The sequence below is a fragment of the Podarcis filfolensis genome (assembly GCF_964270895.1).
Source record: "Podarcis filfolensis genome assembly, chromosome: 2".
Classification (NCBI taxonomy): domain Eukaryota; kingdom Metazoa; phylum Chordata; class Lepidosauria; order Squamata; family Lacertidae; genus Podarcis; species Podarcis filfolensis.
Genome location: NC_139605.1, coordinates 57,217,033 through 57,232,029, shown reverse-complemented (window position 1 = coordinate 57,232,029; position 14,997 = coordinate 57,217,033). Strand labels below are relative to the sequence as shown.

The window sequence follows — 14,997 nt, the reverse complement described above, 5'->3', positions numbered from 1 at the left end:
CTCTTACCTTTGAGGGGGAATTGTTGTTGAGAGGGTTTTGGTGGTAGAAAAAGGGTTGGAACAGGCACTGTTTAGATTCAGGATGCAAGCAAAATATATTTAAAGTTGCATTTGGTGCACTGTGGGGCATGCATCCACTGGCAGATTTGTTGAGAGTGATGAAATAAGTCTGGTTTTTCCTAACTCCAGCCCTGATTAGTCCCACCAAGGTATGTCCTGAACAACTTTTAAATGTTGTGCTTTTCCCCCTGCCAGGAAGCACAGGGAGAGATTTAACTTTGGATATATTCTGTCAAACAGAGGGAACCATCAAAGATATGCTAAGCACACAAACACCTACACTACTAAATATATTGATGCAATCTTCGAGCGGTGTGAGATTCCAGGGGTTCCAGGCACTTACCCAGGGTCCTGTTTCCTTGGAACATGGGACAGCAGAGACTGTGATGTTTATGATTTATGGTTTATTTACACATATACACAACTTGAGCATTAACATTCCAAAAGGATCTGGTTTCTCCCATAGTCACAGGCTTGGATTCAAACAGACATCAGATATTTCTCTCAAACACTGCTCGACTCTCTTTTTCTAACCACCAGCCACTTGAGAGCAGGGGCCCCACTCATCTGTTATCTCACACAGATCTACTTCCTTGGTTCCCTTAATGGCCCATCACCTAAGCTATCACCTCAACAGGAAGCTTATATTTTAACACTTGCTTGCTCCGGGGGTTAGAAGAGTCTCTGCACACAGTCTACTTGCCCCCACCCCAAACTCCTAGCAGCATAATTGTCAGGGAACTGCCATCGGAGCCAGAGGTGGAGGCAAGGCTCCAGAGTGATGCTGGAGAGGGGCCCAGCAGGGAGAGAGGCAGCCCATCTGCTGGGGAAGGAAATCAGCGTAACACCAGGGGTGAAGGGGGGCAGATGGGGGAATCGGCGAAGGGGCTCCAGGACTCCTCACCGGAGACCAGCGGGGAGAGCACGGGTCCTCCGCTGCCCACACCCACCCTGCGCAGAAGACTTCCGCGCAGGGAGAGTAGGCGGAGACTTGGCGTCAAAGAACTTCTTTGCTGGAAGAAGTTCAAGAAACACCCACTGACGGATTCTGCCAGCGACTGAAACAGCCACGAAGTGAAGGGCTGTCCAGACAGAAAGGGTTTAACCAGGTAACCTAGCCAGGAGTGGCGGCAACTTACGCACGAGCAACCCCTATAACCATTACAATAATTATAAATAAGAGAATTTTTTTTAAAAAAATCCTGCTAGGTGCATAACAGAAAATGCTGAGGAACTAATAAGATGTATCCGTACTAAATGGAACAACAGTCACTTGGGTTTGAAAGTGACTGGCAAAGGGGAAGGTAGACTGCTGCACTGCAGAACACTCCTTTTTGCAACTTTGGCAGTCACTGCATTTCAGATCCACACATGTTGTGCTTGCATGTGGCTTGAGTGGCAGCCAAGTTCATTAATCAGTCAAGCTCCCACTATATCTGTTGATTAAATTCTAGTCTGGGCTCTTCCTTTTCAATAACATGCAAGATAATACATGCAAGATAATAATATTATCTTCGTTATTAAGACTTAGTATATGGGAAAGACAGATCTCTGCAGTACTGGCTACAGGGGGATTCGGGGTGGTTGCCTGGCTCTGTGCAAAGATACCCAGGCTATGTCTCTTGTATTTAATGGCCCACTCCTAGATTACTTCAGCATGGCAGGAATACATGGTGAGAACATAAGAGCCTGGCTGGATCAGACCAAAGACCCATGCAGTACACACACACACACCCCTCCGTTTCCCAGATTCGTGTGCGAAGTCTGCAACATGGAGTGCAAAGTTCTCCTGGGAGTTACAATACTGCCATGGCAATCCCTTCCACATGATCTTGGGATCGTGATATTATTGGGAAGCAATCACATTTCAGAAGTATCCACGCTGCTGAGGTAACATAAGGATGGGCCCTAAAGTATATAATTCTTCGTTATAACTGTCGAATGAGAAGCAACGGCTCTATATTAAGCCAGGTTTATCTTTCGCAATCAGTCACTATTTCTACATGAAGTAGCCTCCAATAGCTTTATTTGGTCTCTGATAGCCATTTATTTTCGTCATTTTGGAAGCAATGCAGAGGATTGTGTGCCTTGATTTTCATTGTTGTTGTTGTTGTTCATACAAAAAATAGGGAGAGATGAAATTGGGTCAGTCCACTCCCCTGGAAAGGTACCAATGTATCTCAAAATTAGAGCCTCCTATCATGAACATTTGGTACTTTCAGTTCTACATTGATTTGGTTGTGCCGTGGAATGAGTAAAGAACATCCCTAGTTCACTAGGTGGAGGGGATTTGTTCTTCTGAAGAGACTAGAAAGTGTGATATGCACATACAGTAGCTAAGTAGATGTTTGAGATAAGCAGGAACAAATTTGCGAAGGTTCCAAATGTAAGATGCAGAAAGAAGAAGCAGGGTAATCAGTGCCAGAAGAATTTAGGTAGGTCTGATTACCCTGGTTATAAGGATTTACACTCCTAAAGGCCAAAGAAAATAGGAGTGTGGGTATGTAGTATAATTTCATTGCTTCCTATAAGCAATTCTGACTTTCACCTCCTTCCAAAGCTTTGATCTGATCCCATGGCTGCAACTTGATAAGCAGCAAGGAAACTTTCCATCTGGCAGATAGCAGTTACTTTCACTGCCATGGCTCCAGGAAGTGCCAACAAAGGGTTGATTCTTTTGTTTTATCACAGCTGACCCTGGGATAAGGTAGTGAGGCAAAAGGATTTATCAACAGCAATGGTACACCTGGGTGCCAACAGCTAGGACTGGTGCTGCTGCCTCGTCATATGTTACAATGAAAATGTCTCCAAAGCACAGATTTGTGGCACAATCGTGTCATTTTCAGATGCAATAGCACCAAGAGATTTTATCTGCTGCTCTTTAGAAACCATGATGAATCACTCTGTTTCGATTCCTTAACAGTTTTTTAAATGATGGCAAGGGCAAACTTCAAATATATGGGCTTCTGTTCCATGATGTATTTCTGTTCCAAAAGTTTTGTTCAGATTACTATGGACTGTGGTTCACCTGATGGTTCAACCACTCAGCACTTTAATAGAGAGAGAATGATTCTTATGCATATGTGTGATCTGCATAATCGGGACCAGCAGGACATAGCTGACTTCCCAGAGTAAGCAAAAGGTTGTTGAGGGTAGTTTTCAGTGCTAGATTTTGGGTGGTACAGGCAGTTCCTCTGCACAAGGCACCAAGCCGAGAGGACATGAAAGAACAACAACAACATAAAAAACCCCTATATTTATATGGGTAAAAAAGTAAAGGGACCCCTGACCGTTAGGTCCAGTCATGGCCGACTCTGGGATTGCGGCACTCATCTCGCTTTATTGGCCGAGGGAGCTCGTGTACAGTTTCCGGGTCATGTGGCCAGCATGACTAAGCTGCTTCTGGCGAACCAGAGCAGCGCATGGAAACGCCGTTTACCTTCCCGCCGGAGCAGTACCTATTTATCTACTTGCACTTTGACATGCTTTCAAACTGCTAGGCTGGCAGGAGCTGGGACCGAGAAACGGGAGCTCACCCAGTCGCAGGGATTCAAACCGCCGATCTTCTGATAGGCAAGTCCTAGGCTCTGTGGTTTAACCCACAGCGCCACCCACATCCCAATTTATATGGGTACCTATTCAATTATTGTGAAAATAATAAATATTGGGGGGGGCCACCAAATTTTGCCCTCACTCAGGGCGCCATATTACCAAAGTCTGCCCCTGGTGGTTGTCTCTCTAGCTTTGTGTTATGCTACGCATCCTCCATGACAGCCATTTTGTGACTGACATCCCTAACACTCCCTCAAAATTTGAAATATGCCCACTAGTCCAAAAAGTTTGGTGATCCCTGCATTACTGGTGACCCCTGCACCAGTCCACTTCAGTTGCACAAACCTACATCACTGGTATGCACTTGAATCTGTACCGCAAAATACTGAGTCTGGAGGTGACCTGAATACATGTTGGAGCTCCCTGTGGCTGTCATTTAAGCATTTAACAGCATACGTTTAACAGCCTATGAATGTCTACTTGGAAGTAAATCCCACTGAGTTCAATAGGACTTACTCCCAAGTATGATTGCAGCCTAAATAAGTGGCTCAATTTGAAGAGTAAGTAATGTAAAAGTAAATGAGCTCCACTCACTGAATCAGCTTGGTTCAGCAGAGTAATTTTGATAACATGAGTACTTTGTGTAAATTAGAAAACTCCTTTTCTGAGAAAACTCTCACTGTTGGTGCAGACGATGCATTTCTGCAAATCAGGCCCATTAGTTACTGCCATCTTCTAAATCAAAGCAACAGCTTCATTCTGAAACTCTCATAAGCAGCACTTTCTCAGTTTTTCCTCTGCAATAAGATACCACCAGAGAATAAAGGAGTCCAGGAAATGGGAAATGAAAGTGGACATGGAGAGAGTTTATTGAGGAAATGCTGGATTCACTGGAATAGTTTAATACAGTAAGCAGCAGAGGTGACTGGGAGAAGCAGCTTATGGCTGGAAGCTAAAATGACACCAATTCCTATTGAAACAAAAGGCAAACAGCATAGGTAATTTGTCACCAAGGCCTGATCTGTAGAAGTATTTCAATATCAAATAGGTTTTTTATAGGATGTCCAACAGTCCAGGCAGAAATTAGACCAAGGACAGGCTTTATTGTCGAAAATAAAAGAGCATTTACTTTGTCTGAATGTTCCCTGCAACATACTTAGGCAATCCAGTTCAGAGCTCTCCATTCTCTACAATGGAGTCACCTTGTCTTTGATACCTGAAATGCTGCCACACGACTTGCAGCCAGGCCCCAGTCACATGTAAGTGTAAAAGCCAATGCTTCCATGTAGGTTTTAGGTTGGCTGGGATCTGCTTCATAGAGCATGTTACTCTGGAGTTATGTGAGCTACACTGGCTTCTAGTTTGTTTCCAAATGCAATTTCAGTTGCTGGTGACTGTAGAGCTCTAAATGGTTTGTTATATGAATGGCCTTTTTGGTGGACTCTTCTTTATTGGAGGTTCCTAAGCAAAGGTTGGATGGTCATCAGTCAGGGATTCCTTAGTTGTGATTCCTGGATGAACTAGATAACCCTCGGGTCCCTTCCAGCTCTATAATTCTAAGTCTGTCGGACTTGTTGTCTTAGTGTTCAGAGGCTCTGTCAACTGAGACACAGTACAGAGTCTTCTCAGCAAGGGCCTTCTCATTCCACCAAGACTGTAGAGTGCTTTTACCTGGGACACCAATTTGGTTCTCTTTCTTTTAGCCTTTGGGCAAATATTCACGACATACCTCTTTTTCACCAGGCTTTTGCATTGCACCCTGCTGCTACAACTGGTTTTTAGCATTGTTCTGTTTTTTTAAACTCTCAGTTCTTTTGTATGTTTTACTGTGATATTATTGTGATTTCCTATGCATTTGTTTTTCATTATGCTGCAAGCTGACCTGGGGACTCTTGTCCCCGAAAGGTGAGGTATCAAGTCTTCCAAATAAATACCATTTCTGTGATGGCAGCATCTCAAAGGAGCATCTCGGAAATCTCAGCAGCCACATTAATGCTACTCATGTAGTGATGTCAGTTCACACAGATAGCAAGTCCGCATGAGCCAAGGCTGGAGGTGTCACACACACTCTTCCTGGGGTGACCCTGGCAAGGCTACCCTGTGTATATGGCACCATCACTCATTCTTTGTCTCATTGAATGAACCTGTTTGAAGGGGGGGAATTTATGCTGAGCAACATAATTAATTAGAGGTACTCACCTCAGCATAGGCATGCCTGTCAACTGTCCCAGAAAAACCAGGACATCCCAATTCCCCCTGCAAAAATACAGCCACATTGGGCATCTTGCTCTTGTACAATTTTGGGCCCCCCAAAAAGCGATCTCACACAGGGCCCCCAAACACGTGTTTTTGGGCACTGTACCCCCAAATAGCTCTTTTTTCAGGTCCACGATCTCACATGCATCATGTGACTCATGCGGGATTTCGGACCAGGAAGATGGTACCCTGGATTTGGGCCACGTTGTGTTGGAGGATATGCATAGGGTATTATGAATAGGGTGGCCACTTTCATACTGCAAAAAAGAGGACAAATGAGGGCATATGTTTGCATTAAAATGCATATGCTAATTTATATGTATAGCTATGAATTGAAGAATGAGTATTATAACTTAAATAGAAATACAACGGTAGGGAAGATTGTGACCAACTGACTAACTGATGAGGGGCAACTTCAAGGCCCCTCCTGCTCTTCCTTCTTAGGGTTCTTCGACGGCCCAGCCTTTCAGATAGAGGATGCATTCAGGCAGAGGACTGTCCTCTGTAATATACAACATATGACCACCCTAATGATTAAAGTTATAGGGTGAGTAATCTTGAGAATGTAAACACTGAGATCCTAGAGTAAAACAAGAAATGCACATTCTTGCTTTGTTCCAGAAGGCATTCTGATCTGTGCTTATATTTATTCTTCTTGACATGGTATGTTTTGAAGTCAAATATACTAATCTGTATTATATGAAGAAGCAAAACTAGACTCCTGTCTGAGGCGAATTTCAGATCAGATTTTGAACCTTTTTTCCAGCAGAAAGTTCCACACCCTTTTTCAGTATTGTTTTCACTTTAGACTAGAGGTTTCCAAACTGTGGTCTGTTGACAAGTTGCAGCCAGGTGTTCCATGGCAAGCCTGTAAGATCACAACTAAAAATAATACAGCACCCAACACAGCACATTATGATTGCTGCAGCAGACAGAAAAATCATTAAGTTGTCCACCAACCTTCAGTAGTTTTCAAGTGGACACTGGGTGGGAAAGTTTGAGTCCTACTGCTTTAGACAGACCAACTGCACATTCTCTTACCAATTGACAAGGAACTACATGTGACAGAAGCAGACTGATGGGAATCTAAATTTAAAACAATAAGCTAGCATCAGTGTGGGGGGGGTGGTAGGGAGCTGAACCATCCCTCTGGTTATACATGTTCCCCAATAACAACTGCAGCACAGTTGTTTCCTCCCACCCCCAGCCAAGCTCCAAAACTAGACATGACAACTGGTGGGAGAAAAAGTAGTTGAAGCATAGCAGCTTGAGGGGGGAAAGTGGGGATGTGGGGGTTAAGTCCTACCAGCCACGTCCAACCAAGCTGTGCTTTCGATCCCAAGACCCAACCCATTTCTATAATTCAGCAAGACCTCAGCTGGGTCTTGTCCCTTTCATGTTTACATTGATCCTGGAGGTGATCTGCAGGTTGCTGCTTGGACCTGTCAAATATGAGGAGAAATATGCTCATTTTCCCTGCAGAAGTAACTGCATTACCGGTCGCAAATGAGACTGCTTTGAATTGCAATTCTGGTTTTCCTTGCCTGTTCATCTCAGAACTGGAGCATAACATAAACCAGAGCACATGGAACACAATGCGTTATCGTGCAGCCAAGTAACAGGATAATAATAGTCTGAATCGCGCATATATATATATAATTCTCAGCATATTGTTGTCTTGTGTCACTGACAAATCTTTCTTTCTCTTTCTCTCTCTCTCTCTTTAACCTTTTCAGCTCTGGGCCTTTTCCCTAAAGTGCACACAGGCCAGGCCAGGCCGTTAACAGTGGTCACTGTGACATAGCTCTCACTGTCCTCTTCCAAAAAACCATTGAGGACAGAAGGACAAAGTTAGATTTTCCGCTGGGGGAAGCTTAAAATCGGGGGCACTTGGGTGAGTACAAGGGGTGTCGCATCTAGAAAGGGATAAAGCTGTTCTGCATAGCCCAATTGAATATCCTTCCTTCTACGGCCAACAGGAATCCCTGGATTAGGTAGTGTTGCATCTTTTCCCCAGAGAGACATTCCTTCCGTTTATAAACAGCTGCCAGGCATCTCCATGCTAGGGAAAAACAGCACAGCTTATGCGATCTCTGTCCGTTGCACAGCTGCTAAAAGGTGCAGAACCTCTGTTGAGAAAATACCCCAGATTGGCTCGCAGGCAGGAATGGAGCCACCCCATTTCTTTCCAGTTCAGGCAGATACAATACCGTCCCACTTTTCCTGTCCCTGTAGCTGCTTCCAGTGAGTGTTTGTCATGAGATCGGTGCAGGCTTTCTGCAGCATCCCCACAACATAGTTGGCATTAAAGTATATGCCTTCTACCACTTATCATGATAGCTAAATCTCAAAGTAGTTTACAAAGATAGAAATAAATCAACATGGTTGCAGAGCTGAATTGTGGAAGGGTCTGTGGGTAGGAGGAGGGATCTTGGGATGAGGCCTGAGAGAAGAGTTAAAGGCAGACAGGCCTAGTATTGTCATTAGTGCTTGAGTAGGAATGACTAATGTTGATTTCTTAAGAATGACCCACTGTCCATCTCTACAAATAACTGCCTGGCTGAGTTACTGGAACAGGCCCCCAAAATGACATCCCAGCATTTCTCTTGCTTCACATTCTGGTCTCCCTTTGGATTTCCCCCCGGAACTTCCCCTAGGTTCCAGTAACATTCAGTCAGCTGCTTACTCATTTCTCACAGGACAAGGGAGATATGACCATTTTCTCCAAGTTTCTGATACTAATAAAATGAAAATAGCATCACATATTTTCATGAGGAGAAAGAATGTTGCTATGCCCCTAAGGCAGCAGTTCTCAACCTGTGGGTCCCCAGATGTTGTTGGACTACAACTCCCATTACCCCTAGCTAGCAAGTCCAGAGCTCAGGGATGATGGGAGTTGTAGTCCAACAACATCTGGGGACCCACAGGTTGAGAACCACTGCCCTAAGGGGAGCACTAGGCCCATGTTTCCATCATAATGGTGGGAGAATGAGGGGTACAGAAGGAATTTGAAAGGCTGGATGGTCATGAGCGCTTAACTCTTTCTGCATCAGTCCCCAGTTCTTTCCAACATTGTAAAATGAGTTTTTTCCCAACCAGAAACAAATACATCTTGAGCAGCAGATGGAGAAAGCAGCCTGCCCATGCAAGCACCCCTTGCTGTTGTGCTCATAATGTATTGTCATCGTAACAAACAATTGCGGAAATAAATAACACATAGTTCTGCCCTGTAGTACTGACTAAACAAAATGAGGAGTCTGCTTTCGTTGGGCTTACCTACAGTTCCTCTTGTCCTGCTGCTTCCCCAGGGGGAACTGCTCTTTTGCACTCAACCAGAGCAAAGGGAAATTCAGGTTTTCTGCAGGCTGCCGTTTGTTCCAATTTAGAGCTAAAGAGGTATTCCTTGGGAAAGAAGCAGGGTGATGGGGAAACCACTTATCCTGGGATTTCTTAGCACAGGGCAAGCAGAAGTGTGGATAAGTCCATTGACTGGCAAGTCTCACCCACTAACGGATTTTGAAACAAGTTACTTTTTTAAAAATGTATATTTTCCTGTCACATATTACAGTACATCATAAGGAAGCACCCCTAAGATGCAGGCTAAATCATGTAAGGATTTGAGAGCAAGGGCAGAACTGACACAAAATTGTTAAGATGCTTGAACAGGCAGTGTCACCGCCATCGTCACATTCCCTGTACTTTCTCTGCAAAGCAAAGAGTGAGATAATAGAAAGCCTATCACAGGTCACATTGCCAAGGAGAAATTTTATCACTCTGCTTCAGCATGTACAGGATGTGATAGAACAGCACAGCATGTAACTTAGTGAGAAAGACCCGCTCTCTCATTTCAATGTGCTTCCCCTACATGTGATAGTCCTTGTGGGGCTTTTAGTTTGCAAGATATTCTGCTCATTGCAAGGCAGGTATATGTAAACACATGTATAAATACACTGAAACAGTCACACATATGCTTTTGTCTTGCCTTTGAAATCATTTCAAGGCAGTTTGCAAGTCCAATTTAAAATAAATAAACAAACCATATCCAAATGTCAAAAGTCACCAGGGGATTCCACTCCACACACGGCAGCTAACGGTAGATGACCCTGTGGGGAGAGGGGATAGTCCTGCAGGAGCAAGCTCTAATGCAGGCACAGCCAAACTCTGGCCCTCCAGATGTTTGGAACTACAGTTCCCATCATCCCTAGCTAACAGGACCAGTGCTCAGGGATTATGGGAATTGTAGTCCCAAACATCTGGAGGGCCGGAGTTTGCCTATGCCTGCTCTAATGCCTTCTATGCCTACTGTTAGCAAGGAAGAAACCATACTGTGAAATTTCCACCTTAGCAGCTGCCTTTTGTTGACTTCACAGTTGCCTTTCCAAGTGCTGCTGTTCTTTTTTATTATTATTTCTGCCAGTTCTTATGGGTGTCCCAGAGGTGGCTGCATGTCAGTAGCTGCCTTTTTGAAGATTCCATCATTTACATACTTTTTCCACAAAGCCATCTCAGCTATCCAAGAATGCAAATGACTTCCATTTTCGGCAAGCATTCCTAGTGGGGCAGGCATTGCATTGTTATTTAACCCCCCTTACATGTTTTTGATCCACAGTGATGATGGAAAGTGCGTCTAAGGACTTAATCCACATGTCCCTTTTGCCCCACATTTTCCAGATACAGGTCCTCACTTTAAAGCTCCACATTGGAACACTCTTTTTTTTTTCCTTTGCCCCAGAGTTTTCCCCATGAAAGCCCACTCTTTCAAGCTGAAGGGCAACAAACAGTAATTTGGGTTTTTCATGGATTGCTGCTTGCTCCGATCCAGCTTTAAAGAGTGGGTTTTCACAGGGAGAGCTCTTGAATGAAAAAGGCAGGGAGCTTGGTCCCAGAGCTTTAAAGTGGCTGGAAAGCACAGAGGTGGAAGGGTAAGCATGGATAAGCCCTGAGTCATACATGGAAAGTCAGACTTTGAGTTTATTTGCCATGAGTCTGGAAAACCTGGGCAGGGCTTAGCAAAGTAAGGACAGAATCACCTCTGCATACCGTCCCACGACCCTCTCTTGCTGATAACATGTCTCAGCTTTATTGACTGTGTCACAAGAAGGGGAAAAAACCTAGAGGTCACCTGACTGCCAAAAGGCAGATACAATTGTTGTGCTGGCTCCACACAGCGCACTTATAACCTTGCACAAGATCACAGGCAAACAGCCGGATGGAGACTTGAAGTAGCACTGCCCACAAGCAGCTGCTCCTGGCGGATTTACAAGCTAGGAAGTGCAATCAACTCACCTCTTCAGGTTTGAAATGAGATTTCTCTGCAAGTGTCTCTTGGCCCTGTGGTAGTGATGTGACAGTCAGTGACCCTTGAGTGCATCCATCACAGAAGCCTAAAAGCAGCAGGATGGCAGGGGCACTTGAGTGGTGCCTTTTGAATAAAGATGAGGGCCAGGCCTGGCTGAAAGAGGAAAGGGAAGAGCTTTTGTGCTTGACTGATAGGCATGTAATTGAGCATGTCCCTGACAAACCTCATCCCTGAGGCCTGCTCAGATCTCTCACTCGGAGCATTAACCTTCTTTTCTTATTAAAACCTTTCATGTTGGCAAAATGGCCAGATGAGAACTTCTCAGGTAGTTCGGCTGACATCTAACTCTAGATTGCTCTCAAGGTCTTTCCAGGTTGTTGACCCCAGGAAGAAAGATTACAGATACATTTTGCTTCGCATCAGTGGATCTACCCCATTGACAGGGATACGGAAGAAGATAGCTTAATAGTACAACATCTGTCTAACACATATGTTCATGTTACTATGCAGCCTAAACACTTTATAGAAAAGCAGGCAAATGGAGTTGAAAATTGAAAGTAAACCCTTCAAACTGTTTGAGCAGGCCACTGTTGCATTTTGGCCTACAGAAAATTCATATGAGCCGGTGGCCTCCACAAGAGCACTTTGATAACCCAGTGCCACAAGAATGTTTGATTCCTCTGTGGGACAACTCATGCAAAGGAACTGATCAAGATGCTCCAGAGCTGTGCTCACCCTGCTGCCATTGTGGTAACTATGGTGGCTGAGCAAGGGATACCATACTTTGTGGGAATCCTGGCAGATATATGCACAGCTTCCATGTGAATGTGCTGCTTTCTCCAGATGACAACTCCACGTGAGCGTCTTTGAGTCAGAAGCTTTGTGGTAAATCACTCTCAGAGAGACTAGTTTGAACTTGCCCTGCAAAGATGTCTCTGTCTGTTACAAACCCATCAGCCAGAGAACTTCAGCTAAAATTCAAGCTATAGTTGTGTATGCATGACATTTCCCTTGTGCTAGCAAGGATGGCAGGCCCCAGGCCTGTAGGGATGCCAGCAAAACTCCCCTGTAAGTGAACTTTGGAGGCTAATAATGCTCAGCTCTGAGAAGAGGCAGACTTCACATCCCTGAATTCTTCCTGGCCCAGTTTCAAATATGAAGCAGGAAAGAATTACTTGCTTACATACTCTCTCCTGCCCAAGCAGCAACTCACTTCTCAACTGCCCCCATCCCCAGTTCCCTTTAACTGGCATTTACGGATTCCAGACATGGTGAGAAGGAAGGAGGTTGGGCCCTTTTAAATGTGGTTTAAAAGGAAAGGGGCAGGGGTTGGGGACTTTAAAAGTATGCATCCCTGGGCAAATTTGGCCTGAACTGGAAATAAACCAAGTCATTCCCACAGAAACAGAGGTCAATCCAATGGGGGGGGGGTGTTTAAAATGAATACATTAGGGAAGGAATGGGAAGGATCATGCTACATGTCACACTGCAATTTGGCTCTTTTAAAGGGACATGCATATTGTTCATAGAATCATAAAAACTGTAGAGTTGGAAGGGACCCTGAGGACCATCTAGTCCAGCCCCCTGCAATTCAGGAATCCTGCCCACAACTGTCCCTGGGTGGGACTGAACCACCAACCTTCCGATTAACAGACAAGACATACTGAGCCACTGAAAAGAATATTTTTGCTTCTAGTTGTCCCCTCCCCACATGTAGCAATGAAAGTTGGGGGTGGGGGGCTTTCAGGCATTCACCTCTTCTTCTTGGTTTCCTTTTTCTTAATGTTTCATTTCCTCTACTGAAATATTTGCTGCAGACCACATACAGCTCATTGCATCTGTGAGGGTTTCTTCTTCATCATATACAATACCATTTCCCTTTTGTCGTTTTTCTCCTGTGGTTTCAGAATACATCCAGCTGCTACTCTTAAAGGCACATTTGCCTTTTGATCAAGTAGTCTCCAAGACAGTTGTTCTTCTCCACACGTCTGTTGCAAGACAACTGGCAGTTGGAGCAGAGTTCTTCAGCCAGGAAGAGGGAAGCAAGTTTCCTACAGCTGCTTGTTCCCTGGCCTATGTCTGTGGCCAGTCTGGTCTTCCTATTGGCATGGTCTTATTTCTGGTACAGCCTCACACTGGAACTTGTTCCCCTTGCCCATCTCCATTTTATGCATTATATTTGGTTTAATAGGCAGGTCTCAGTTTTTTTAAAAAAAACCAATCTCGAGCAGCTCTGAAAATTCTGGGATTTGACCATTTAAAGCCACCGTCCTATTCACACAGACCTGATAGTAAGTCCCATTGAACTTAGGGGAACCTCTGATCAGAGCTATGTAGGAATGCATTGTAAATGTGCCTTTGGATCATCCTCCCCGACAGCAGCATTCACATCGTCTCACTTCCACAGCTGTACAGTAGATGAATAGGTAGTTAAATGCTTTTATCCTTATAATACATGGCTTAGATTTACTGCATGCCATTCTGTCTCAAACAGCACTATAATCTGTGGCTTATGCACATTCTTCATAGGTCACTTCCAGATAGTAAATCGAAACTGATTTCTGACATCTCTCCATTTGTAAGCAACACTAGTAGTTACTCATTTTCCAGCACTAAATTGTTTATCATAGAAGAACGTAACTGAGTAATTGGAGAAATGAGCCCTATATTTCCTCTCAGAATATACGTTCTTTTGATCTGTTCTGTTTTGTTTTTTTGTAACCATCAACATGTCTAGCACCATCACGTAGCCTGCTGTGTACTTGGAACAAAGAAGCAGATTCTAAAAATGGGAACATTGGGGGATCATTTGGAAAATATTTAAAAGTATCTTCTCTTTGTCAGTCTGAACTATTTTCATTGCTGTTCCCCTTGTAGGAATCTGAAGCCACCATGTGATAAATCACCCTGTCCTATGCTGCCCTGCTGTCAAAGTCTCTGCTTGGCCAAGGTTCTTCCCAAGAGAGATGTGTGGAGCCCAATGTTTGATCAGCCAGTGGCAAATGCAAGGAAGACAAGGCAACCTTCTGCACCCCATACAGTTATCTACTGTGTCTTCACCTGAGCCAGGACCTGCTTTCTTATGAAGTTGGATGTAGAGAATTATGACTCAAGGTAGCTCAAAGATTGCTTGAAGGTTGTTGCATCAGGTGCACCATCTCAGTCTTCTCAAGATGGTTCGATAGGGGGCTTCCTATGCAGGGACTTTGATTTCCCTGAAAGACTCTTGACTATAAATGTGGTGTGAATCCAGAAGTACTTGGAGATACGTGACTCTACGTACCCATAGGATTATCTGTCCACATCTAGGACAGGAAATAACTGTGGCTTGGGAGGAAGTGACAAAAAGGAAGAACTTCATTCTTACACTCCAAGGCATTTATTGCCCTGTTAGCCTATAAATGTCATATTTATGCCCTGGGGATATTTCTTGCATTGACAGTATTCAATATGGAGTCATCTTGCATTTTCAACATAGTTTGTGGTTTCCAAAACATCTGATAAAAGTGCATTTGACAAATGTTTTGAATATTTAATAAATGTTAGCTTTCAGGATTCAACAGTGTTTGGCTTCTATTTATCAAGTCTTCACATTGGTCTTCAATGTATTTCTATTCAAAAACAGTAGGGAAAAAGAAAGAGAGAAGGAAACAACAGAGAATGTATTTTGCTTAAATGTTAAGTGGCATTTTACCTTTTAATGTTTCATGATAGGATGACGTACACTTTGCACCTGGATACTTTTGGATGGTAGAGTGTGAAGGCCTTTTTGGTGTGGAATGGGGATGCTGGTGTCAATGGGATGCTATTTTCAAAGATAAAAAAATTCT

The 14,997-nt window shown here is 44.0% G+C and overlaps 1 protein-coding gene across 4 annotated transcripts in view; it reads left to right on the top strand.

Moving 5' to 3' along the window:
- The window catches only part of HRH2 (histamine receptor H2), a 28,968-nt gene extending 14,241 nt beyond the window's left edge, over positions 1–14,727 (top strand). Inside the window, exons 3-5 of one of the 4 annotated variants that reach the window (XR_014544763.1) lie at positions 6,289–6,415; positions 7,605–7,762; positions 14,045–14,727. Coding sequence is in view for 2 of the 4 variants with exons in the window: in XM_083599914.1 (XP_083456040.1) it covers positions 14,045–14,231 (187 nt within the window). In the remaining 2 variants the exon portion in view is untranslated. The remainder of the gene's footprint in view (positions 1–6,288; positions 6,416–7,604; positions 7,763–14,044) is intronic. The other 3 variants (XR_014544764.1, XM_083599915.1, XM_083599914.1) reach the window with 3 other exon arrangements.
- The last annotated feature ends 270 nt before the right edge of the window (positions 14,728–14,997 follow it).